Source organism: Mesitornis unicolor, unplaced genomic scaffold, assembly GCF_000695765.1.
Source record: "Mesitornis unicolor isolate BGI_N332 unplaced genomic scaffold, ASM69576v1 scaffold7414, whole genome shotgun sequence".
NCBI classification, from domain to species: Eukaryota; Metazoa; Chordata; class Aves; order Mesitornithiformes; family Mesitornithidae; genus Mesitornis; species Mesitornis unicolor.
The window spans coordinates 12,839-39,346 of record NW_010178055.1 but is presented as its reverse complement, the minus strand read 5'-3'; the positions used below and the strand labels follow the sequence as shown (position 1 = coordinate 39,346).

General features: G+C 47.8%; 1 protein-coding gene across 1 annotated transcript in view; it reads right to left on the bottom strand.

The window, feature by feature from the left end:
* Positions 1 to 23,245, bottom strand: part of LOC104538935 (protein phosphatase Slingshot homolog 2-like) — a gene marked incomplete at its 5' end in the record, with an annotated part of 30,235 nt that extends 6,990 nt beyond the window's left edge. Inside the window, 11 exon segments of the mRNA XM_010182318.1 lie at positions 1,211 to 1,411; positions 3,396 to 3,542; positions 4,987 to 5,033; positions 7,222 to 7,350; positions 7,478 to 7,571; positions 9,348 to 9,542; positions 10,593 to 10,658; positions 11,430 to 11,498; positions 13,771 to 13,892; positions 18,481 to 18,545; positions 23,142 to 23,245. Coding sequence (XP_010180620.1) covers positions 1,211 to 1,411; positions 3,396 to 3,542; positions 4,987 to 5,033; positions 7,222 to 7,350; positions 7,478 to 7,571; positions 9,348 to 9,542; positions 10,593 to 10,658; positions 11,430 to 11,498; positions 13,771 to 13,892; positions 18,481 to 18,545; positions 23,142 to 23,245 — 1,239 coding nt within the window.
* Positions 23,246 to 26,508: the final 3,263 nt, after the last annotated feature.

Genomic DNA, 26,508 nt, shown 5'->3' with positions numbered 1-26,508 from the left:
TCATTACGGCAGTCAGTGTTTGAGGGAGGAAGGCAGACATGGGACAAAGATCCTGATCAGGGAATAAGCTGGGAGGAGCCCTCAGGTTGCTCATTTGTGCAGAGGGGGAAAGAAGAGGCACACTTCAGTGACAGGAGGGGCTCACACCAGGAGTTTGCTGTAAAAACTGGGAATCCAGACCTGACAAAATAGTTGAGCCTATGGGGAGCAGGTGGAGAGCAAAGGAGGAACAGTAAGTCGTGAGTACAGAAAAAGGGCAGGGAGGTCTTCAAAAGGACAGACCCGAAGAGACAAAACCAAGCTGAGGATGGAGGGGAGAAGTGTGCCCTAAAGAGAGCACGAGTACTTGAGTTGCTGTAAAGAATACCGTAACGCAGGCACCTTTCAACAGGACTAAAAAGGTGTGAAATAATTCCTGTGGTCAAAACATGCTATGAGCCACCTCTTGCAGCAGGAGGTTCAGCTTGGGCAACTGCTTGCTTCAGATCTGCTTCCTGGCAGAGCACACAGGGATCCAAAACAAAATACCGTAATCTGGCAAAACACAGAGTATCACTACCTCCTTCCAGCCGATCACGTGAAGACATTTCTTAACACAGCTCACAAGTGGATTTCTCAGAAACACACAATATTTATATCTTCTTGCTCATCAGGTGATAGGCCTGGGATTACGACACACTTGCCCATACCCAGGCCCAGCTCCAGCCCGGCCTCAGGACTCCACGCAGGAATAAACACCGGTGTTGCAATGCACAGAACATCCTGTCCCCTCCCCTAACACCACCACTTACCGAAGGGATCTAAATAAAACCAGCCCAGCTGCTGAGCAGGAGCATGTTCAACAGGGAACCATAAGGCCGAGATGGAGACAAAGCGAGCTCCCTGCCAAGTGATGTTACGAGCAATGGGGACACCATTTATCCCTGCTGGAGTCTGCACAGCTCTGAATGCTGCATTCGGATGGCAGCTCACGGGATGCTACTCTGGAAAAAACCAGCCACCCTAGAAGCCAAACAGCCTCCTAAAAGCTCTTTATTACACCCATCTTCCCAGGCTCAGCTGAGATAACCCATGAAAACAGAGCACTAGCTTTCCCAAGACCATCATGAGCTTACATCATGCAGTGATGGAAGTCCTAGTTAAAATAATGGAGTTAATCATTTAAGTGTTATGCCTTAACTGGGTAATTTGGGCCATTCCCTCCACTCACCTGGCCAGCAGGATCCCTTGGTATTCCTCCAGCTGCCGCATGAAGCTGGGGTTGGGCTTGGTGACGGTGCGCCGCTCCTTCACGTAGTCGTAAGCCCTGTCCAGGTTCCAGCCGTACTCCTTCATGGCGTAGGCAATCACCGTGGATGCTGAGCGGCTCACTCCCATCTTGCAGTGCACCAGGCACTTCGAACCATTTTTCCTGAAGCAGGAGAAAGATAAAGAGGATCATTAAATAGAAAATACAGCCTATGAGAAGCTTAAGGGAACAGCAACTTCTTTACCAGAGCATTACCAAACATTTTCAACACCGTGGCCTCAGCTGAAGTCTCTGGGATGTGATCTGATAATCCAATTTACAAACTGGAGCAAGACACACAAGGGAAGCGGAGAACAAGGTCTTAATATTCTTAGCAGATTTTGTTATGGTAGCTCTTTTGAAGCTTTTATCGCAAAGTGGACAAACGTAGGTGGTTTGCAGAACACTGCTAAAGACTAATACAGCACCCTTGAACTCAGCCCAAACGGCCCACTGCTACCAAGCAGTATTCCAAATAAAAAGGCATCTATCACACAAACACGGTGTCGCAGTCTAGGACATCCCTGGACAACATTGAGCAGTTCAGGGCAGCCCCTAGCACAGGGATGTTCTTCCACTGCCAATTTCTGACAGCGTATTTTTGGGTTTGGTTAACCAACATTGCTTTAGTCGTGTGTATGAAACTCCCCCCAGCCTCCATCCCCACCTCTCCAGACACTGGTAGGTGTAAATCCAGCCAAAAGCCCCATGGACCAAGATGGCACATTTTTATTGACACTACCATTGCTTAGGACCGTCCTTCACCTTGGTACCTGTCCAAATGCAAGGGAAAAAGGTGGCCCCCTCCATGGCTATGGGCAGAGACCTCAAACGATGGCTGCAGTGATAAGTACTGCGATAAGATGGAAGATCCTTTGGTTTCAATCCATTTTTTTCTTATTGAAGGCAAAGCAAACAGTGTCTTTGAGTGCAATGAGCAGCTCCTCTGCTTGGTGGGGCTGGCACAGAGCCTGAAAGCGCAGCCAGCGCCCTGCTCCAAGGAATTAAAAATGTGTTTGCCACAGAATATGAGGAGGAAGGCTACGGCCCTTTGCTGTGAACTCCGCTCCCCAGACACGCACCGAGAGGCGCCTGCGCTGCTTGGCGCGTACTGGGCGATGGCAGCCTTTAAATGGCTCTAGGACTTTCTCAACTCCGCAAATCAGATTAGTCAAAGCATTGCAATGCCTCTGGTGACTAGAAAAAAAACCAAACACAGGCAGCAGACAGGCAAAGAAGTGGGTATGGTAACTGCCCCGATTTGGAAGATTAGTAACTTACCTCACCTCATACACTGTACTGAGGCCTAACTGTTGAATGGGAAAATATTCTGGGCAGGAGAATACTGAGAATGACAATGCTTCAAAACCAGTACTTATGGGAATACAGTGGTATCTTTTCAAGAAACGATCTTAAATAAAATAAGTCTCTAATAACTTGCTCAGGAGAGCCATACTCAACTTTTAAAGGCCATGAGAAATTGCAGGCACCAGCAATGGTTAAGAGACGACAAACTTCTAAAATGGAAATACTTTAAAGGCAACATATGCCAATCCGCTTTCTGACCAGTTTTCCATTATGAAGGCTGTTGAATCAACTGTAGACAGCTCATGTAACTGGGATGCAGTGCTCTGCAGTAAAAAGGCCCTAATTTCAACATCCGCTATCAGCTTACTCACTGTAACTGACAGCTTGGAGACCTACACAGCATTTACTCCTGTTAAAGGGAAGAGTTTGCTCTGGAGCATTACACTACAAAAAAAATCACTGGCAGACTGTGGGCTTCCTTGTACAACCTCACATGGCAGAGAACAGCTTATGTTTGTGTGCAGCTTATTAGGTTTTCCCTACTTTTGTTAAACCCTGCTTGATTTGTTACTGCCCTTTCCTCCCACCAGTGTCTCTGCAGATCCATTGCATTTCCCAAGCCGCAGGCAAACCGTTAGCTCTCTGGTACAGGAATGATCTCCTCCACTGTTTGCCTGCTCCTACCTGCTCCTTGCACAAGCTGCACGAGAATGAAGATTAAGGAAGGCAACTCTAACACTTATAAAATGCTTAGTGTCCACCTTTTAAATGTGTTTGTTTCCATTCTGAATAGACTTACTTTGCCTTGGAGATGAATTTGTAGGTATCATTCCAGTAAGCCAGAAGATCTGTTGCTTCTTCATCATATACCCGAATATTATGGTATTCAAAGAGCCCAGGGAAGAAGTTATCTATTTCTCGAGTCACATTCAAAATATACCGCACCCTGCGTGGAAACAGACAGCAGATAAAAATACAGAGCGTGCAGAACACAGCGAGCTCAGAGCTGTATCACAGCTGCTACGTAACAGCCCTGCCTTGCTTTGTGAGTAGCAGAAGTCAAAGCATTTGAACTTGAACGCACCTCCTTGGAAACCAGGGCTCAGTGCAAGGGCGGCTGACACAGACAAAAGGTTTTGCTGAGCAATAGAGAACTTTGCCTTTGATCAAAGGGCATCCATCCGTACTGGATAAACCTCCTCTATACAGTACGTCAGGTTACTTGCCTTGCCCCCCATCTCTCTATTCCGAGTGTTAGCAACACGCAGCGCCACAGGAGCCCCTGCACGCTGTTCAGTTTGTGTCTGGACACCTTCTCAAAGCCCCTTTGCGAATCTCTCCTCCTGCTACACCAACACAGGAGGATTGAAGGCATAAGCTCCTGAGCAACACCAGAGTTTAAGAAATATAGAAATTAACTACAGAGAGATGTAACAGACAATGAGCCACTGGGGAGGATTTATTTCTTATCCCTAAATTTTCTGGAAAGGGAACTGCTAGAGAAAGCATGTGCTATTTATGTACACTACATTCAGTATTTTTAGCCCTGAGGGTTACTCGTAAGATGCTTGCAAACTGCACTCGTGCTGGGACATCACAACAAGAGCACTGCGACAGTGTGACATCCCTTCTCCCTAGCAGGTATGAGATCGCTGGCAGTCGAGCAGGATCTGTTTGACCCATGGAAACTGCAGCAGACCCTGAGCTGAACGAGGAGTCAGTTTTGCCAGGCTGAATCTCCAAGCACACAAGTATGCTATCAATTCAGCTCAGCCGAGTGCTTAGTTTTTTCCACTGGATTGTCACAAATAAGCCAAACCTGTAAATAAAGATTTAATTGCAAAATCTTGGTGCTTAGCTCCACCTGGGCTAGAGAAAGGGCACTCTAACCTGAAAGGCAGAAAGGCAGGAGACAGAGGAACCCACCCGTGCTAAGCCCAAGAGCTGCAGGACTTCACTTCCTACCAGGTCCCACTCAGAGCAACAAACGCTCTTTTCCTTATTTTCCTTCCTGCCCCAATCTGGAGGTCCGGACCCCAACACGCTTCTGTAATCACGAGATCTCAGCCCAGAACAACAGGCTGGAGCAGAGGGCACACAGCCAACTGCACCGCATTCAGTCAATTGCGGCTTCTTGCTACTTATAGCTATGAGATTGCTGGCTTCCTTGGTTCGCCAAGGGGATGTCAGTCAAGGTCAGGGAACAAGATTATTTTACTTTAGGGTGCCTGTTTGTGGGACGCAGAGCTTGGAGGAAGCAGAGCTTGTTCAGATCTGCAAACTCTTTAGTAAGACTGAGGTTACACAGCAGGGATGGAATAGGGTTTGTTGCATAGACAAGTGTTGAGGCCAGGCTCTTGCTTCTCAGACGATGGCCTGAAGCTACTCACCCTCTGTTCTGCAAGTCTTCCAAGTTGGAGGCGTTCCACTCCGAGCCCTGCAAGGAAAACACGGACACATCAGCCAGGAGGAAGGCACGGCCAGACAACCGATGGAGGGAGGAATGACCATCAGTGAACTGGAGGAGGAGACTGGCTGACCAAGGGCTGGAGGAGGTCTTTTGAGTAAAGGGGTACACAGAAGAGCAGTAACAGGGCTGATACTCAGAACCTTATCTTGCCCCATTAACCAGATCTGTTCTGAAGCAACAGGCAGCTCTGCAAAGCAGGAGCCCAGCACTGTATGCTGACACTTCCTGCAAACCACTGAGAAAACAACCTGAGCAAAGAGGAGACCACTCCACCCTTTCCCCGGAGGCTGCTGCCAGCTCTACCCCTGCGCTTAAACAGCATCCAGGTGCTCTTTATACATGAAACACCCATCTCGCACATCAAAGGCAGCAACATGTAAGCTCACTTGGGTTACACCTCTTGTTCAAAGTCTGTGTGAACAGAGAAGCACACACATTTAACCCTGGCAAGCTAACCCACTTCTCTGGAGCATGCCTCCAAGGGCCTCCAAGCTGCTGCTTCCTGCTCAAACAAACCCTGACTGAGGACAAAACCACCCAAAAGCTTCCTTCTAAAACAAAGATGCACAAGCTATCTGCTTCCCTGCCCTAAAATAGCTTCTAAAGAGAAAGATGGTTCAGGTGAAGGAGCAAGCAAGGGGGGCCCCAGGCAATGCTACTATCACTGGAACAGCCCTGCTCAAGGTGGCTCCCAGCAAAGTCCAGAACTGTGCATGATCTGAAGAACAATTACGAGGGCTCTTGCTAGTCAGTATCTGCCAAAAAACATACTTTGATCCCTGCTGTATTTACCCCAGCCCCTCAGGCTTAGTTAATTCATGTTGTCCCTTTCTGGCCAAGGAGGCATAATTCAGGCCTGGGAACCCAGTTTCCACAGGTACGGAGAACAACGCTGCAGTGGCGAAAGCCTTTTCTCCTGTCCTCTGATCCACAATCATCAACATCATCAGGTGCTTTATTTCCCGCTTCATTATTTTTGCACTCCCTAAGTGGGATCCCACAGGGCTCGTGCCTTCCCCTGGAAGGCAGCAGCTCCATCCCTTGCACTACACACGCTCCTGAATTAAGCTGCTGTCCAGCCCCAGCAGCACCGCTCCTCACCACTGAGAGCTGCTTTGCAAATATTTCTATTCTACACATGAGCCGCAGCCCTTCCCCTTGGTGCTGCCTGCAAACCTTATTTTAAAGGACTTGTTGCCATTAAATGAGGCCAAGACTCCAAGCCCTGCAGCAGACACAACTGTCTGTACTGCTTTTGACTAGCACCCTAAGCCCGTAACCAGTCTCTTTCTCTGGAGAATGCATAGCCTGCAAAGAAAAATAATCCATTACATTGTTAAGTTTCCTGGCTCCACCCCACCACAACTTCTTAGGAGTGCTCCCATTAACATGCACAATCCCTTCTGAGCCACAGCACTGAGCTTCATGAGACTGGGAGAGGCTCTCTCCATTTGGAAAGACCAGCTGGTGCAAGAGGAACGGCTCTGTTTAAAGCTGAGCCAAGCTCACAGGCGAGACAGCCCAACCAAACCTGCGTCCATTGCTTCAAGGCTGGGAAATCCAGCGGAGCATTGACTCACCAGAAGAAGGTGCAGTAATTAGATGGGCCCCAGCAGCAATGAAAGGCAACCAAGCAAGCAAGACATTAAAAGGCAAAGTGTTCACATTTCTTTAAGTGACACCCCCAGGATTCTTTGTTAAGCTGCTCTGAGCTTTCCATGTCACAAGTGCGTTGCTCCACGTGAATGTTATGTCGCTCTGCTCAGCATCTCCCCTGCCTCTTTGCTGTAGAGTTATGCCCTTCCAAAACCACACATATACTCCAAGAACTTGGTGTGTGGGTACCCTGGACAGTTAAAGCTAGAAAACTGGTCTTACGTCAACGGAAACAGCCCTGAAAAGTAGTTAGAATTAAGACTTTTTCCCTTCCATCCTCTACTGACAGGGTCTACAGCTTGCCTGGTGGTGTATGGCAAAGTTTAGCACAGGCAAGAAGCCAGGCTGCTCTTGTTCAATAGCACTGGTGCCTTGTGTCTTGCTTATGAGTACGTGACCCCAGGAGCAGCCAATCCCTCCTCCAGAGGCCCCTGTGTCAACCAGGACATAGTAAGAAGTGTTTAGGTGTGTTTACTCTAGAATTCACTGTCAGACTTACCAAAAAGACATGGTCAAATATCTGTGTGGGGCTGTCCATTTGCCCAAGGATCACTATCATTTCATTGTCAATGAACTCCTTGAACTCCCGCAGGTTGCACACCATCTGCATCTCCAGCTCGGTGCGGATCTGGGTGGGGAGCAGGAACACAAGGAAGACACATGAAGCTTTTCTTCTGGCCTTTACTCACGGCATAAAGAGCAGAGAGCTCCGGCTTGCGCAACAGCGCTTCCAGTGCTGCTCCCTCACTTCTCACCTCTTTTGACGTGATGTTCTCCAAATCTTTCTGCATCATGATCTCCCGTAACTTGGTTTTAATAAGCCGTTCTGTGCGTTCCCGCTCAGTTGGGCTATCAGAAGAACGCAAGAGAGTCACTGGAGGGGAAACAAACTGGACTCATGGCACTTTAACAGGTATTGTACAGACTGGATACTCTGCAGAGTCTGATATTCACACTGCTCCCCCCAACCATGTCCTCAGCTGGAGGAAATTCAGGTGACTGTAAAGCCCAGTTTAGATTCCCAGTTGTATATCAAAGAGTCCAACTGAATGCTCCTAATCCATTGTAGTCATCCAGAGAACCTCTGGTATTTGGTAAAACTTAAATTGGGAAGGCTGCATTATACTCTCTGGAGCAATATCTAAGCTTCCCCCTACCTTTCTTGGAAAGGTAACAGCTCCAACGCTCCTTACATGGAGAGAAGAGGGCAGCTAAGCCTCTGTGCATTCCTCCAGCCTCTGCTGCCAGAGTTCTTATCACCAGCTGCAAAAATAGCCTGACTAACACCAGGGGAAGTTGCAACAGAGCAGTGGCACAGAGCTGTCTCACCCACCACCTTCAGAAGGGGCCCAGCAGCAACATCTCGCCCCACCTTCCCGTTTCTCTGGAAAGCGGCCAGGATGGCAACAGCACAGACACCTCTCTGCTTTACAAGTGTCCAACTGGTGCGGTTCACAGATTAAAATCAGGAAACTCAGGACGCGATTAAGAGCATTTTGTCTAGGTGTCCCCAGGAAATCATTCAATTGGTGCCACTGGGGAAAGGGTGGGCTACATCAAATTTATATGTGAAAAGCTGCAAGAGAATATTTGTCTGACAGCCTGCCAAAACTTTTCAGCCACCCTCCTTGTACATTAAAAAACAATCAAGTGTGAAGACTTGTTCACAGCTGAGCAACTGCCTAGCATTATTATTCACTCACTGAACTCCAACAACAGGAAATACCTGAGAGCATAAATCAACCAGCGGTACTATTATAGTGGGAAAGCAGCTGGGGCTGAGTGAAGTCATTTCTTCTACTACAAACCAGGCACCTGAGCCCTCACACATGGCATCACATCTGGACACAGACTACCTTTGAGGTTATATGGTATCAGTACCATCAGCAACTACTAATTACAAGGGTTGTAAACCTTGAAGGTTGATACAGCCTATAAATTTTGCCTTTCCAAACTGTCTGTCTATCTACCTCAGCCACTGTTTTGGATCATATACCACCAGATATACAAGCATTTAGCTGGAGACAGCTTGGGACCTATACTGTCCTGTTCCATGCTTGCATTGCTCCTTGGAATGATGAAAAGCTGCATTCATTTATCCTCATTCTTAGATGTATCAGGTAGATGCCTAAGAGCTCACAGTCCCAGACGTCTATGCATAAACACCTCAATTTACAGCAAAATGAACTCAGTAAGGGAAAAAAAAACCCATGTTATTCAGACATGTGTCAGAGCAAGAGCAACCTCCACAGAAATCTGTTCCTTCCAGGAGATATCAGGCCTGGAAAACAGTGAATATGATTAGGAGCGAGCAAGGCTAGGTACTAGAATACCCCACACCTATGTCTCACTGCCAACTTGCTTTGCAGCAGCAGCGATCTGTAAGCCTAAAGCCCAAGGTAACGCACCAGACTGAAAACAGAGGCTGGAGAAGACGCAAGGGAGCCCCAGGAGGGCTAAACTCCCAGTGCTGGTGTTTACCTAACCAGGAGTTTGCTTATTACCTAGATCAAGAAACCTCTGCTCATTAATACCTAATTAAGAGAGAGGAAACTATCTCCTTATTTGGAGATTGCAGTGCTTCACAGCCAAATGCTTTGGCTCAGCAGAGCCAGACCAACTTACACATCTGTGAAGAGGGCAGGTGAGTCAGGCCGGTGGGACTGGACATCTTGCATGGCATTCCACTCATTAACTGACGACTGGTCGGAGTTGATATGGCTCTCATAGTAACTGACCCACGTGAGGAACAGGCTCCCTGGGTAGTAATTGTTGCTCCGTGCCACCTCACAAGCCTTATGTAAACTCTGCAGAGCAGACCTGGAAAGGAAAAAATACTTGCAGGATTATAATTTCTTCCTCAGGCTGGTATTGAGTATGAAGCAGCAGCCAAATGCAGGATGCTGCTCATGTCCCATCAGCTGGTACAAACCCCAGTGTCACGTACAACAGCCTCAGCACGGAGCAGGAGGCTGCCCTGCACCGATGTGGATAACCACGCTCCACGAGCCTGCATGTCTTAACTGAAGTATGACAAGACAAGCCTGGAGAGCAGCGAAGATGCCCACAATTCAGAGGGCAGAGACACTCGTGTCTCTGGCTCCAAAAACTGCTACAACTTCTTATGCCATAAGATGCAGAGAGTTCTTGTCCAAGACAGGGTGCCCTGACAGCCCCTACCATGCCATTGCTGCCCTGGGCAGGGACACCCAGGAATGGGACATGGAGAGCTGCACAAAAGAGGCTTAGGACTTGACTTTACCAAGGTGCTCAGGTGTCTGCCCTCCCTCGCTGCACCAGGGATGTCACAACTTTCTTCAGCTGCTGCTGGGAAACAAATCCCCCTCTCCTATTTTTAGCTTGTTTTAAATCTTTGACTGGGATCAGAAGGATCCAGGTCAAAATCACTGGCGTGACACAGTAGCGTGACGCCCTGACAGGGGATGTATTTTGGCAATGCAAAGAAGCTTGAGCCAGAAATACTTTCATGGCCACTACGTTCTTACATGTACCACCCTAAAAGGAAAGAAAAATGCAGGCAACTTCTCTTTCCTTCTCACTGTCACAATGTACGTGTCTCAGTGGAGACAGAGACTTCTAAAATATGCGCTGCATGTATTACCTTCTTAATGGCAAATAAAAAGAAATAAATATTTCTAACCCATACTCAAAGCAATTCTGCTTCGGAGAGATTCAAAGCAGAAGCCCTTTGCAAGGAAAATTACCCTATTCCTTCCCGTCCCCAGCTGAGACGAAGGTGCGACTGCAGCAGTACTATAAACTCACTGCTGTGTACCAGCACTTGCATGGCTTTTTAAATTTGGTATCAAACTTCCTTCCCTGTCTCTGAAGAGAGACACAAGTACTTACCACATTGCCTGTACAGACACTGGCTTGAATATATGAACCCTGTTATCTGTCGATACGCTGAACCCTCTGGAGAAAGGAAAAAAAGGTACAGTAAAGATGCGTCCAAAAGCCACTTTTCAGTTAATAACTGATAGTTTGTAGCACGTTAGAACAGCAAAGGACTAGCCCTACGCATACACTGCTGAGTTCAGCTAGCGAACATATCAAAATAGCACGCTAAAAGCTCTAAGATAACGTTTTTAAGCAGCTGTTGTTCGGAAACAAAACTAAGACAGTGGGACAGTGCTGGGCTGTGCTGTTTACCTTGGCAACACAAATTCAGTGCCACAGCTGGGAGCAACAGAGTCCAGCTAAAGTGGTCCTGGGGCAGCTACCAAGGAAAGAGAAGTCATTGCATGCACTGTGTTGGACAGCGTTTGTAACTGGCACAAACTGGAGCCTGCAAGTCAGGTGTCGATTTGGCAGAGAAACATCATTCTTACTTTCTGTTCAGCCGAATGCCGCCTGCTGCAAGCGCAATGGAGGAACACATAATAGGATCCCTTTAAGGAGCTTTCACTACACACCCACTCACCAGCGAAAGCTCCTTTACTCCAGCTTAAACGCACACACGAGCCACTGTCTCAGTGCGTGTTTATTCACAGATAAGTCAATTACTGGTGTTCTCTGCCACAAACACTGTGATTTAGGGCCTTTGAGCCTACTAATGTGATACAGGGCAACAGCAGGAGGTCTGCTGGACCTGTTAGGGCTCTGCAATAATTCGAATCCTCCTCCATGTAAGCTCACACACGGAGACCCTCTGCTATCGACCTAGGACATAGAAAAGACACTCACCCATCCCCATCCAGGTGGATCAAGGTGTCACTCCACAGCGGCAGCACCAAGCCCATCGTACAAGTGCTACTGTAGTAAGAAAAAGAAAAATCAGCCCACCTGCTGCAGTACCGTGCTATCATTCTCATTTCACAGCAATGGTTGTGTATTTTTGTACTTCTCAGGGAAAAAAAACCAAACAACAACAAACAACAAAAAAGGAAGAAAAATCCCACCATTGCTTCAGGGACTAACAGAGCCAGTGTCGTCCTACAGGTGTCTGGCAAGGACCACTGACCAGATACAGGGTACAGTAGCACTCTTTTAAGCAAGCTTAAAGGGTTAACATACACCCAGGAGAGGAAGAAACGGGATTCAGAAGCAGCAAGCTTTGTGCAGAAGGTCAGAGAGGGCTCACAGCCTTCTCAAGGCTTTCATTACTGATAAGTCCCTCTCAGGCTCAAGTGGTTTGGTTCCAGCTCTGATTTTGAAATTCACAGCTTTGTTTTATTGTTTGTCCCTCAGCTGCAGCTGCTGGGATCGGGGATCAGTCTGGTGACACAGCAGTGTGACCAGCAGGTGTCTTTCCCTCCCACACCTCGAGGATGAGCACAGCAGCCACCTCTCAGTAAACCCACTCCTCTCTCAGCCGCCTGGACCTCTTTGCCCTCCCAGTCACCTGCTTTCTGTGAGGCTGAGCAAAAAGCCACGATAAAAGCAGAAGTCAAGTGACGGAAGAAAGGCAGGGGAACCCCAACACAACCAGCACCAGGCTGTCAAAAGAAAAAGCTGAATCTCAAAGTTGTAATATCGGTCTGTAATCAAAGCAGCATCCTGAAGAAGAGCTGGATTCAACTGCCTACCGCTCTTAACTGCTCTCAAATTCCCACAAATCCTAACACCCCTGTCAGCCTCTGCAGCTCATGAGAAGAGGAGGAAGAGGCTGAGACCAAAGGCTTCAGAGGGTCAGCAGACATGAAGCCCTGTAATTGCACACGCCTTAGAGTGACTGGTGCCCAGCACAAGGAGAAACAGCGGCATGCAGCTATTTCTGTTGACAACATGAGATGAGCTCATGGAAAGATGCGTTTTTAAAAGGCTTCCCAAGGTGGCCGGGGTATTTTTAGTGATACTGTTCAGCAAGCGCTTATCAGAGACCATAGCAACAAGTCTACATTGAGTTATAAATACCAAGTGGGCTAGGGGAGGGCGTATCAGACTGACCATCCACAACTGAAGTAACTCTAGCAGAAAGCTAAAGTGACCCTGCTATGTTATTAGAGACCGAATACCAGCGAGCTCTCAGCTATCAGAGGTGGCTGTGCCCACACACTGCAGCCAATAGCAAGCTCTAAGCTCACAGCAACCTGTGCAAGGACGAGTTATTCTTACCCTGCTGCAAGAGCATCTCTGAGCTACAGCTGTGCACGCGTGCACAGGATGGAAGCCAGCGGCAGCGCCAGGCTGGTTCCCCCTTTTTAGCAGCCATCACTTGAGCTAAGCATCCAAATCAAGTCACTTGAAATGAAGCACGGTGGCTGTTGTGATCTGCAGGCTGTTTGGAAGGCCATTTCTCAGCCAAACAGTTCAAGAAGATTTTCTGGTAACTGTGCTAATTACCGGAAAGTAATTTCTACCAACTTGGGTCAGTAGTGAGACTCATTCCTGTACCAGTTATGCACATGCTTAGTTCTAGGACAACACCTTCCAAAATTGTTTGAATATCCAAGTTTTTCTTTACCTGTATAGAACGAGATGTACTCAGAACCCTTCAAAAGAGCTGTGTGCCTCCATGCCCCCTCTGAAGTGCCCAGTGTCCCCTTCTGAACCAGGGGTGCTGTCTCCTGGCTTACACTCACTCCAGCAGCAATTAAAATGAATGAAGCAAGAGCACTAAACCCTGATGCCATACTGATGTCTAGGGAGAGCACACATGCAAGATGTGCCATCAGCTACCCTGACATTCCCATCAGACCCTTTATGCAAGGGGTTGCCTGACCATCAGGTTCTGAATTCTGATCTCCAGCTTCTCTAATTGCTGCTCTTTCTTCCTTTACATGTGAGTTGTCCCTGTCTTTGGTGTGCAGATGCAGGGCTTCACCTTCACCATTCAGAAACACTTAGGATGCTTAATGTCCTCACACAAGCTGGGAGGAATGAAGGCAATGCTGACCTGTGCCACTGCCTCCCCATTTGTCACTCCCTTCAAGAATCAAAGGGGAATTCTGGATCTCAAGTAGAGGTGCTTGGCTGGAAAATCTGAAGCAGTCTGTTCCCAGAAAGCACAAACACCAGACAGTGGTTTCTACACTTGATTTATGGCTGAACACAAGGATTTCCCCCACCTGGACACTGTGAGTACCTGTCATTGGAAGAGAAATCCATTCCTAGGACAATGCTCTCTTCAGTGTCTTGTCTGCCGTTGGTGGACACCACCACCATGTATCTAGTGCGGTTCTGGTAGGTGCTTTCCAGTCTCACAGCCTAAGGAAAGGAACGGGAGAGATCAGCAGAGCAGCCAGCAAAACACACACCATTACCTTCACGAGCCACCTTTCCATGCTGAGTGACAGGCGCAGAAGCGGTGATGCAGTTTGCACTGGTACGGCTGGCCCGTACGGCTCTGCTGGGTAACCAGCAGAGGGAGAAGGGACTCGCTATCGCACACAACGCTTTCCTCAGCTGGGATGGCCCTGGTGCCTTCTGCACCATGGCTGGCTGCCACGGTCCTGACTGGTCCCAGCCCAGTGAGCCTCATGGGGAATGACACATTTAGTGGCATAGACAGGTGTTAAACCTGCTCTTCACCTCAGCGAGGGCTTTGTCCAAAGAGCTAGAGCTTTCATTTAAACTGCCATGTGCTACAGCAGCTCCAAGGAGGCCCTTTCCACAGACTTCCCAGACAGCTGGACAGCCAGGACCTAATTGATACGTGGGTTCCTGCTGGTCCTTTGAATGTTTCTAGCAACTTCCCCGGTGCAGAAGCAATGCTACTTCCTTACAGCTGGCAGGAAAATTACTAAGCTGGTACCCTATTACTAAGCTGTACTCATGGTTGGATTCAGATTGCTCAGAAAAGGCGAATGCCTTTGTGTCTTGCTGCTTCTATCACAGCCACCCAAGTGCCAAAATCCAGATCTTGCAGGACTGGAAGATGCCTGAACCTCACTCCAAACTCCCCTAAACCAGACCAGTGCTGAAGCTCACGAAAGGCTACACCAAAGGGTAACGCTCCAGAAGTCACAGGGAAGCGAGAACTGAAGTGACTCCCCAGAGTCTCCTTACAGACAGACTGCTGGTAGCAAGGAGATCAGGGACAGGAGCCCAGTGTCGCAAGTCTTGCCTATAAACATCTGCAGCAGACAGCCTCTATTTGCAACACTTTTTGGACTCTGTTCCAAGCCATTTGCAATTATTTTAGTCACAGGATCCCAACTGGAGAAACTAGGACATCCCTAGAAAGGAAGTGCCTTAATTATGTACACTGAATCTTAACTTTGGACAGCCTAATCCAACCCCAAGACACTGTCTGGCTTCAGTGTTTACCTGATTGTGAAACTGCTTCTTGAACTTTGAGCAGGGCCTGCAGAGAGCAAACAAGGGCGAGAAGGAGCTGTCGCAGCCCGGCCTTGCTCCGTGCTGCAGACAGACACCAGCCTGCTGTGATAGGGCCTGGCTGCCGAATTCCTCGTGGCCCAGTGGTTGAAGCTTGAAATGGTGTTTCCTTTGCAAACCGAACCTGAATTCCTCAAACACCAGGCACTTCATGGTGGCCCACAGGAGTTCATGGCTCAGAGAGCCCAGTTTAAACATTTTATCCCTAAAAAACAGCTCACAAGGTAACTACAGCGTGGGATGTCTCAGGAGTAGGCTGCTTATCCCAATATGCTCCTTTAGTTCTTTCTAATTTGGTCTTGAGGCCATAAAGGCACCTCCAAGCTTACAGGAAGCCCCCTCTGACCTCCTCACACCTCGCCTGTCCTCTGGCTGCTAAGTCTTGGCCACGAGATGTGGCAGAGCCCACAACAAAGGTTAAAACAGTACAAGGCAGCTAGAACAGAGCTGGCTACTTCACAGCAGTGCTCTGTCGCAGGAGACCAAGCTGAGAGCGGCAGGGAAAGCTTCCCAGTGGCGCTGTGGGGCGCAGCAGCTCTGGTGATGAGGCGGAACAGCAAGTGCAGGCAGGAGAGGTGTTCACTGCGTCTTCTGGACTCATCCCATGGGACCCGAGACTCGCAGAAACTCCCCAAATGCTGATGCCAGCAGACAGACGTGCTCTGTACAGCAAGAGATTGTGCCCCACCCCATCTCTTTACGGTAAGTCATACTAAAACCAGCCTTATTTTCCTTCTTGCTCCTTGAGTCACTGGGATTCCTTTGGAAACGCGAAGGATCAAAGCGGTCAGGTCTTCAAGGTGTGAATTCTGCCAAACACGGCTGTTTCTACAACTAACCGCTTGCAGCAGAACAGAAAGGGTGCTCTTCAACCTAGAAGAGCAAGCAGTCACCAAGGTCTCGGTGGTTAAAGTCATTATCTACATCAGAAACCAAACCTCAAACAGAAACAAGACTTGCCCAAAACGGGAGCGGGTGGACAACAACTGCCTTGTGTCCGGGGCGTCCACACACAAGCTCTGTTCTGCTTCTTCTCAGGACAGTCCAGCAGCAAGAGGATTAACATAATCTAACTTTGCTAAACCCATTTGGCTGGCAGTAATGGGAAGTGTGGTCTTAATACAAGTCCCTTCAGAGCAGGGCTGGACAAGCAGCGATCAAAGGTCACGGAGCTCCAAGGCAGCGGGGTGGGATTTTCAGAACAACAATTAAGAGAAATAGGGCATGGTTTACACTCCAGACCCAAAAAACCCTTCCCACAAAGCAAAGAACCCCGACTAGAACAGATAATGTGTTTTGCTAAATTTACCAGATCAATAAAACAGAAAACTCGACATTGTAAACCAGCCAACCGCAAAAGGTGTTATTAGAGCTCCAACGTGCCCACCAAATCACAAATTGGCCGCTACCCTTTTCATTAAACACTAGTTCATATGCTCACCCAACAGCGGGAACACAAGGCAGTGCTCTGAGGCCTTTTGAAACGAAGATATGTGAAATCCCAGTCAATCTAGCTTCAGGGATGGATGAGATGGAAGGGTTTTTCTCAACAGCTTACCTACACAGAGTTAACTTTCTCCTCAAATCAGGAAGGTTATTGCTATAGTTTGTTCATGAACAAGTTGTCCCCTGTGGTCCTTTCAGGGCCAGCAACGTTTTTCTTAGTTTAAGGTTCACCTAAACACAACCCAACTTTATCTCCTGCTGCATTTTTTGGTCAGAAGTACGATGTGGTATTTTACCAGCCCTTGTGAACGGCACATTCCAAGTAAGTTCATACTGACCTGTCCTCTCCTTCACGCTGTAGCAGGTGTTTCATACAAGAACACTTTTCTTACAGAGATACTCGATTTGAAGACAAAAAAGTGCCCAAGTTTCTGAAGTCTTATTACTGAATACACTCTGCTAAGCTACAGGAATACATTCAATCAGTTCGTACTCTTAACTCATCTCCCTCCTTCCCACTGACTTTACACCGGTACCATTGCTCTCGTCCTGCTCTCATTGAAGGCTAAAAAACTCTGCCAATAGCTTCAACAGAAACAAGAGTTGTTCCCCGTTTCAAGTGTAGGTTTATAGAGGCTGAGATTCCTCTGCTCCCCTCTGAGCTGTGAAGTCTGCCCTCTGAATGACAGCGGCCAACACAAGAAGAGAATGCATTTCTCTCGGTACTGTTTATATTTCGGATCTCATTTGTATCTACTGTTTTATGAGAGAGTCTATTGCAGCTCTGCACACCCTTCGTTCGTCAAGAACCAATTAAATTCAAGTAGACTATCGAACTTAACCTCATGCAAGATTTCAGCATTCCAAATGTAACTCCGAACAAAAGGGTTTATGTCTCAGCCCACAAAGTCCTTATTCAGCTGTTAAGGCTAATTTGTCCCAAATCACACAATGTAGCCTGTGATATTGCTGAACAATGACTTGTTCAATAGCTTCCAGTGTTCTAACCCCGGCTCAGATTTTGAAAAGCGCTGAAAACCCCCATTCCCATCACTTTCACTGACATTTTAGTGACAGCAAGGTGTGCCCGAATGTTTCGGAGTAGGATCTTTAGTTTATTGCTTATGGCAAATTATTCTTGGTGGTTATTTTTGAAAGGGAAAGCATTCCATAGGCTGTTTCCTAGCTATACTCATGCGATCGCTCCAGCTCCAGATTCAGCAAACCAGAGGTGCCGGAATAACACTTCTGATGCTGGCAGCCCTACTTTGGGCATACGTTGCTAAGACGCACCAAGACAACACGAGAAAGAAACTTCAGGCTACTGAGTGGTGAGAGATGCAGATACTCTGTGGTCGTGCCTGACCTTGTAGAGCACTTCAACATGTCCTGGACAAATTCCTCACTGCTCCTCTTTGGCTTCTGGAGCTCTTTAGGACAGCACATCAATGCTATAAACAGCAAGGCCTAATTTTCATTACATTGTTATAGGAGGCAAAAACCCAGAAAAGCAGAAAGACAAGCTTTGATATAGGCACACGTCTACATGGGGACCCTGCGTGCTCCTTCCTCATAAGCCATGGCTTTTTGGGGTGGAACAAGTTGAGAGAGAAAAGTGAGGAACACACCCGAAGTAACGGGGAAGGGCAGATGTTCACACTGGTCAGACCTAAGTCACCTGCTCCTGATTTAAACAGGACACCAAGCCAAATCACCCAGCCTCTCCGGCGATTGTTACAGTACTTTCTGAGAGCAGAAGTACTCAATACTTGGTTCAGACAAAGACAGTCTTTAAGCCATACAATTTGTTTAACTGAACGACCAAATCAGCAGGCGTTTCGCAATTCGCTGCTTTTCTACCTTTGTGGTTGCGAAGAAGACTCCCCACAGCCGCTGATGAAACCGCTCACACACCACAGCTTTCACGGGTCACACAGTCACACGAGTTTTTTGTCAAGTGGAACTTAACCTTTATGTTGGTTAACAGCAGATAAGCAAAAAGCCAACCCACCAGCCTGATGTTGTCTTCTGGGCGCAGCAGGATGAACATGGCCTGCAGGTGCTGCTGGAGATCCCCTGCAGGAAAGAGCGAGAAGTGAACTCACAAATACAGTTTTAATTGCCAAGCAAGTTCCTGTCCACCCAGCCAGTGCAAACGTCCACCAAGAAACCTGACACGTCACCGTGAACGCTGTCACTTCCACCCACACGGGGATGACAAATCTCCATCTCTCGTCAGCTGCTCTTTGCTCCATGTGCTCACCTGTTCCCGACTCACCCTGCTCGCTCCTGCTAAATCCTGTTATCACTTGAACAGGGATAAAAAGCATTTCAGTGCTCCTTGAAAAGACAAGGCAAAAATGGCAGAAACGGATCGTGCCCCAGGGTTCAACATCTCATTCTACCACACGGTTCAAAATCAGGAATCTGCCATTTCTTTTACACTAACTTATTACTTAGTGCAGAGCTACTACCTAGAGAAAACCACCTCCTTTCAAGTGAGATTCAGTCCCATCTCCGAGCACCACGTGCCCCCACAGGTTTATGTGCCAACTCCACCCAAAACCAGCTAAGAATTGCCACCTGAAAGATCGAGCAACTACAACTTTTTCCAGAAAATATTTGCTACACTTTTACTGGTAAGGCTGAGGAAAACTGAAAGAAAAAAACAACCCAAAACCTCACAATCCCACAGTAACTTTAAAGTCTTCTTAAAAAGAGCTGAGTGCCCAGGTTCCTAAAGCAGCAAGCACCTATAAGGTGAGTGAAATGTCTTTCTGTCGGTACTGCTGCACTGACTTTACACCAGGAGCCACAAGTTTCTCTGCTAAGCACATTACCTTCCGAGCATTAGTAAGCAACACCTCCAGCAATGGGCTGGTTTTCCATCCTTACCTGGAAAATTAATCTATGTTCCTAGAAAGGTGAATGCAAGGCTGCCAGGTGTGGGTGACACAGAGCAGCAAGAGGAGCCTTTGCTCCCCCACTCTGCCACAGACGAGAAGCTCGGCTTGGGCAACGCTGCAGGGAAGAGCAGCAAGGCTGGAGCCAGCATTCAGCACAACTGGCTACAAGAGCCTTTTCTAGGAAGACTGACAAAAGCTCCCTGACCTCCCTTTCCAATTCATCGGCAGTGCTACAACCTGTGCTGTTTCACAGACTCTGAGAAATAAGGAAACTCGGGCATGGAGCAGCATCCAGAAGTGCCACAAAAGGGATGGGGAAGAAAGGAAATGCTCCCCAGCGAGAGCATGGTACCTGGTTTCCAAATGATTTCTATGGCTGGAGGAACAGCAGGGCTGAAGGGCTGCTGCCACCTCAGACGACAGAGGCAAGCACATGTGGAGTGGGGTATGCAGGACGCAGCATTCCCTGCTTTCCCCTTCCTTCCTCCTGGAGAATGAGTCAATGTCCTGGGACTGCGTTTTTAGTTGGGGCTGGGAAAAATCCAGGCACTCTGCAGTGCTAGGGAAGCCACACACAAAGTGCCAGCAGTGATGAGCACCTCAAGCTCCTTCCTGCCCAAGGGTGGCTGGCGTGTGCCTCCCTGAGCAGCAATTATTTCAGGAGGTAGGTAGCACAGGAAAGGCCAGCTCATCCTCCACAGGAAAGGATGCTCGTCCTCCCAGGGATGCAGTGGGAGACAGGATCTCCCCACCAGCACCAGTGCTCTGTTTCAGCACGGTTCAGCTGCTGTGTGGTGGGAACAGACTCAAGGGACACAGGTCCCTCTGCTTCGGGTGGCACCTCCTGCCTGGAGCAGCCCAGCAAACGTTTGACTCATGAGGCATTCGCACGCCTTCGGCAGCTTGAAGTGAAAGATGCCACATCTCAGTTTCTCTCTCCCCAAAGTGTAGCAGTTCCCATCTAACTGCTGCCAGTAATTAAATATTAGGGACCGGTTTAAGAGCTGAAGTTTCTACAGTTTAAAAAAATCCACCAGGATTACTCAAAAAAAAGGAATTTTCTCAGACAAGCCTTTCTGCAAGGTTCAGTCAAGGAGCTCCATTATCCCTCATCCTCACAGAGTTTATTGCGCTCCTCTCCATTCCCCAGCCAGCCCTGGGAGCTCCAGTATTGCTTCCTTGGCCAGCTTTAATCGACTCACAGCATTTTCAGTCCCAAACATACAAGGCGTTTTGTAAGCTTCCTGGATTAAGAAAAAGCAAAGGAAAGGTTTTAACGTGCCAGAATCACACAAAGATGTCGCATCCTGTCCTATGAAGAGCTGTCGGCTTTGCTGGCATTGGTGGCAGCTGCTTCCTAGCACACTGTTCAATAACCAGCAGATGTTTTTTGTTTCCTGGAGGTGGCAGCCTAGGTGCAAAGCACCAGCTTGGGTGGGATCTTAGAAGTGACTTACAGTGTCCCAGAGATGGCAAAAGTCCCAAGGAAGTTGCAAAAGCAAGCCCACCAGCCCGCAGCCCGTTTGCCAGGAGAGGAGCGGGGACAGCTGGTGCCACATCCACTCATCTGCCAATGGTGATTTCCAGTGCTGAAGGTGATACGACTAAAGAAATGGCTTAATTATTTCCTGTTATGCATTTACTGCATATGCTGGATTCTGGCACCTCTGACAAATAGAGAGGGAGGTCAGAAACTTTTCCTAGAAAACGCTCTTGTAGTCACCTGAAACAACTGTTGCATCCACAGGCTGCAATTTCATACTGGGAAGTCATGTCCGCTCTCCATCGCCCTTCTAATTTTGTGTGCAAGATAAATCACGACACACATGGGGATTAAAGCTGAGCATGAATTATCAGAGTCCAAAAGAGGAGAGTTTCTTTGCCACACGCTCTGCCAGCTCATCACCAGCGGCTGGTTCACCTCCACATCACTTTTAGTTTTGGTGGCATGGTTGTTTTGCTCAGGAAGGTGATCCCTTGATCCCTGATCCCTTGGTGTCTCGGTCTGCTGGTATACATGGTACATTAGAAAAGTTCACAGAACACAGAGATGTTGCACACTCATACAAGGTCTCTTTTCAGTAAAATCTCCAAGTGCCATTAAAAAATACTACACCGTTCACATCACTTGGGAAGCAGGGAAACTGAGGAAAGGACAAGTACTGATGCCTCATTTAATCTCAACCCGTAAGTTGAAGACAGGAATAAAAGATCTTCTAAAAACAAAAATTCCCCCTCCTTCGGCAATCCATCCTCTTAAACACAAACCACCTTGCTGTAAGCTATTACAACACACCGGATTTGCTTTCTTGGCAGCCCAGCTTCTAAACTCCCCATACTGATTAGACAAGTGACTCTGTTTTCCACTGAGGTCTCCAGACCTCAGCTGCAGGCAAGCAGACGAGGCCAGGAGAGAGCGTCAAAGCTGTTTGTGCTGCCTCGCACGGGCTGGTTTCACAAGGAAACCCACCCAGGATCCCCTCTGCAAGGGAAAGCCAAGGCAGCCACTGCCAGGGGAGATGGGGTCTTCAGTAACACAGAAGATTTTGGGGAGAGAAAAAGTCAAGACAGGTCAAGGTAAACTTCTAAAAGAATGCTGACTCTGTTTTCACACAGACCATTTCACAGAATCCCAGACCGTCAGGGATTGGAAGGGACCTCCAAAGCTCATCCAGTCCAATCCCCCTGCCGGAGCAGGAACACCCAGATGAGGTTGCACAGGAAGGCGTCCAGGCGGGTTTTGAATGTCTGCAGAGAAGGAGACTCCACAACCTCTCTGGGCAGCCTGGGCCAGGGCTCTGTCACCCTCACTGAGAAGAAGTTTCTTCTCCAATTGAAGTGGAACCTCCTGTGTTCCAGTTTGTGTCCGTTACCCCTTGTCTTATCATTGTTTGTCACCGAGAAGAGCCTGGCTCCATCCTCGTGACACTCACCCTTTAAATATTTATAAACATGAATGAATTTCACTTCAGTCCCTGCCAGAAAGGCCAGCTTTAAATTAAGCATCAGAACAATTAATTTTCTTTTGACAACTGGTAATTAATGCATCTCACTCAAAGCAATTTGGGTACTGCTGGTACTATGTCTGAGCAGAAGACTGTAATTAACTGCTTTTGACTTAAACTCTTCCTATAAAGATGTTTGTAAACAGATTTTCTGGTGGACCAGTCATCAGCGAGGTCACTCTGCTGGATGCAGAGCTGTATGACAGCCTGATGATACCAAAGTATTCAAAAATGCACATCTGGAACCAACCAAATCACCTTTTGCTGGTTGCTTTTTGGCAAAGAAAGTTGACTCCAGACTCTCTGTTTCTGTCTCATATGCAAAAGTCTGAAGGTCTCAATGTTGTTTTTTTTTTTTTTTGCTGATGCTTTAATGGAAGGGAAAAACCCCACATTATCTGATCCCCGTAAAACACCATCAGTGAGTAAGCACCAATGAAAAACAACCCACTCGGAAATGTTTGAGTTTCATTATTCAGACTTTTCAAACAAAGAGTCAAAGCAGAAAAAAAACCACCAACCAAATCAGCCTTTCAGCAGATAAAGGCAGCAGAACGAGGACTGACTCCGTATTACTCACTCTGCTCACACCACCGAGAAGTCACATTGACTTTACTCAGAGGTTTCTTTGCCACCAGTCTTGAGACTGGCAGCTCCACCTTCAATACACGCCTGGTGTAACCAGAAATGTGTGTCAGCCGTGAGAACGACTCCAGGAAAGGCGGGATGGGAACAGGCGAGGGGACGACGCGCCGCGTTACCTGCGTGCTTGTTGCGCCTGTGGCTGACCCTGGGAGTGGAGGAGCCATTCCCTCGCGGCAGGAAGAGCGCAGCGCCTTTCACCGTCAGGAAGCTTTCGCTGATGCTGCAAGTGAAGAGACAAAGAGGGAATCAGGAAAATTCCGTGTTTCTAAGGAGAAAGCAATGGCATGAGAGAGGTTCAAGGCATTGGGTGCATGCTCTGTCCTTTTGCAAAGATGAAATTGAAATACTGAAAAGCAGAACATACGCCCGGTGCCTCTCTGCCTGGCTCAGGTTGCACCTCTGCAGGCAGAGGGAATTAACCTACAGCAACATTTTCAATTTGAAAGTCGAGATCTCCACATTTCTAAAAGGTGATTAATACAGCAAGCCCACATATCTCTGTAATTACAGATTCTGTTAACCCTGTGCTTTGTGGGTCAGGCACAGCTGATGCCCTGCAGAAACAAATGTCTCCCTTCAGCAGTCAGCCCAAAGAAAATTAGTGTACATAACAGATTAAGAAACCATGAAACTATGGTCTATGAGTCGTGTGACAGTTAACTCTCACAGACTGATAAATTAAAAGCGAAACTAACGTTGCTGAATTCAGACATCGCTTATTGCCTTGATTTTGCACATCTCCCAGGAGTTTTCTTAGAGATGCTGTGGCTCATGGAAAAAGCGAGACACACGAGAGATTTTGCAATTAAGCCATCCTGTTACACAGTGAAGGGTTCCTGCTTTTCTCAGAAACGCTAAGACAGTCATAAGGCTTTGAAGAAAGCCAGAAACAACTCCGCCGTCAGCAGGACGGTTGATGGCTGCGATAAGACAGGATGGGAGAGTCCCTGGCATCGGGCTCCCCAGCAGCTCTGCACCTTCAGAAAGATGTTGGCTTCTGCTCTTCGACTGCAGAGGAGACTGGGAACCTCTTAGCTCCTTTCTCTGCTTAAACAAACACCAAAACTAACTATTTATTCCCTTCCTTTAAGGGATGAGGACAGGGAAATAATAATAGGGTGTAAAACCCTGCCATATATTTGAAGAAACTCAATGCTACGAAATGCAGGTGGATGCCAGAGTGTGCCAAGTCCCCACCTCCACGGCTCCTCCAGCTCTGCAGAATGAGCAGAGCAGCTCCTGCCTGCAGCCCTGCTCCGGGGACACGTTTTGGCGGCTCCCCAAAGGCAAGCACAGATCTAAACGTGACCGGAGACAACGGCACCACAGAGAAACCAGCGGTGACCAAGAACCAGGAGACAGCACCGCCTGGGGCTGTCATCTCCTGCTTTCATCATTTGAGCTTCGCTGCTTTGGCCATAGGCTTTGCCAAATATGTTTTTATAGGTACAAGAATTACAAAAGCTTGTGTGGAAGCTGGATTTCCCCCTAATCTCAAGCACATTTCTGGGCACCTCTCCATTTTCCTGGTGGGGATATCAAAAAAATCAGATTTTTGGAGCTCCAGCAAAGCAGATGCACGCACTCAGACCACCTCTTTGGGGCCTGTAGCGCATCCCGGCGTCAAGCACTGTCTGTCATGGCCTCAGCACTGCTGCTTACTGACAAAGTGTCTTCCAGGACTATTTCCTAAAATTAAACCAGATGTCAAACATGCACTTGATATTTCAATACAATCAGAATTTTAAACAAATCGCTCCTCCCAAACCAAAATGGATCAGAGATCCTTCTCCATGCTGAAGGTTAAAACAAACCAAAGTAACTTCACCTGGTACACAGAGCACAGAGGTTTCCTCAGACCCTTCTCATATTAAAAAATTTCACTGAGCCCTTCCAGCTTCTGGTGACAAATAGATCTCCTGAAAGCCCTCAAGGTACAGCTTCTTAAAGCCTGAACTAGAGAAACACTGAGCTAGCCTGAAGCCACTAACTTTAGAAATGTATTTTAAAAATATATTATTAATAACTATAATAACAATAATCTTTCTCTTATGCAGAAAGAGTGAGATGTCCTCCTCTTCTCCTCCTCCTCCCTTTACAATCTCACCACAGAGACAAATGAATTTTAAGCTGCACAGGAGCAGCAAGAATTCAGCAGTCACTGCCAGTCTTCTCGCAGCTCATTTATCAAAGCCAACAACTAACGTTAGCAACCCTTTAGCCCGTGCCTGAGGTTTCCCCACAAGGTGAATTAATTACTGCTTTTAGTGGGTAAAGCAGCATGGAGCTTGAGGGCTGGAAGGTTAAAAATCTTCTCGCTTCCATGTCTTTCCCTTATCACCTGGGAAGGAAACATGGTCAGAGTGAAAGACATTCCCATCAGGTACCTCCTTCCAAGAGGCCACCTTCTCTCCTAAGGCCATGGAGAGCCTTGTTTTGGGGCAAAGAGCCCTGTTTTGCGCCATTAACCCCAAGCAACAAGGTTGGGGAAAGTGAATGCAATTTCCCATAGGAAGTGTCGGGACAGCTGAAGGATGCGGCGAAGTGGATCGTTCTTGTAGGGCAGGGGAAAAGGTGAGTTTACAGAAGGTCCAAACTGCTGCAGGGAAGCTTAACACCATTCTTTCCAGAGATGGAAAATCACTGGCCTGACATCCCTTGTACCACCCACAGCTGGCTGCTCCACTTGGGTCCATCCTGCTTGGATACACCCAACAGCGATCCTTCCCCAAAACCACCACATTTCAGGGCAAGATCAACTTCGGATACTGCCCCCGATACGTACTGACAGCTCCATGGCTCCCCATCATAACCAGGGCTTTCAATTACTCTGTAAAATCTGGTTTGCCAGGGCCTACAGGAGCTTTAAGGCTCTTTGAAACCATCTCCTGGAAATGGACTGGGCATTAAAAGGTGGTTACGGATAAGCTGAGTCCAGGATTGCAGAAGACAAGGAGACAGCTTGGCAGAGATAGCAAAGCTGAGGTGTGTTTTATCAGCACTCCAGGCTGGTGATCAGTCCTATGTGCTACACGGTGGCTTTCTTGACAAGAAGACTTTCTAGGGATGTATCTATAAAAGAGTTATTAAAGCTCTAACAACCTTCCAAACCAAAAAAGCTTCTGCTCAAGTTTAGCCTGTTCACCTGTGAAGTGAAGCAGCAACCCCGGTGCCCCCAGTGATGTGCTCTTTGTAACTCACTGCTCACCGGGAAGGGAACCAACACGAGTGGAAGATTTAAGCAACTCCTACAGAAGTTACTGCTTGTATCCATTTTTCTCTCAGGCAAAGAAGATTTTGTAGAAGTGGTACAAGTCACACCATCACAACTGTTGAAAGACTTTAGTGCAAAAAGCACAGACGTTGCCCTCAGAAGACCCAGTTTCTAGACAGCAGTGATCCCTGTGCTCCCCATTTGCTGCCCAGCGGCCGAGCTCCTCGTGCACCAGGAAATCACTGCACGGCTCCTACCTGAATCCCACC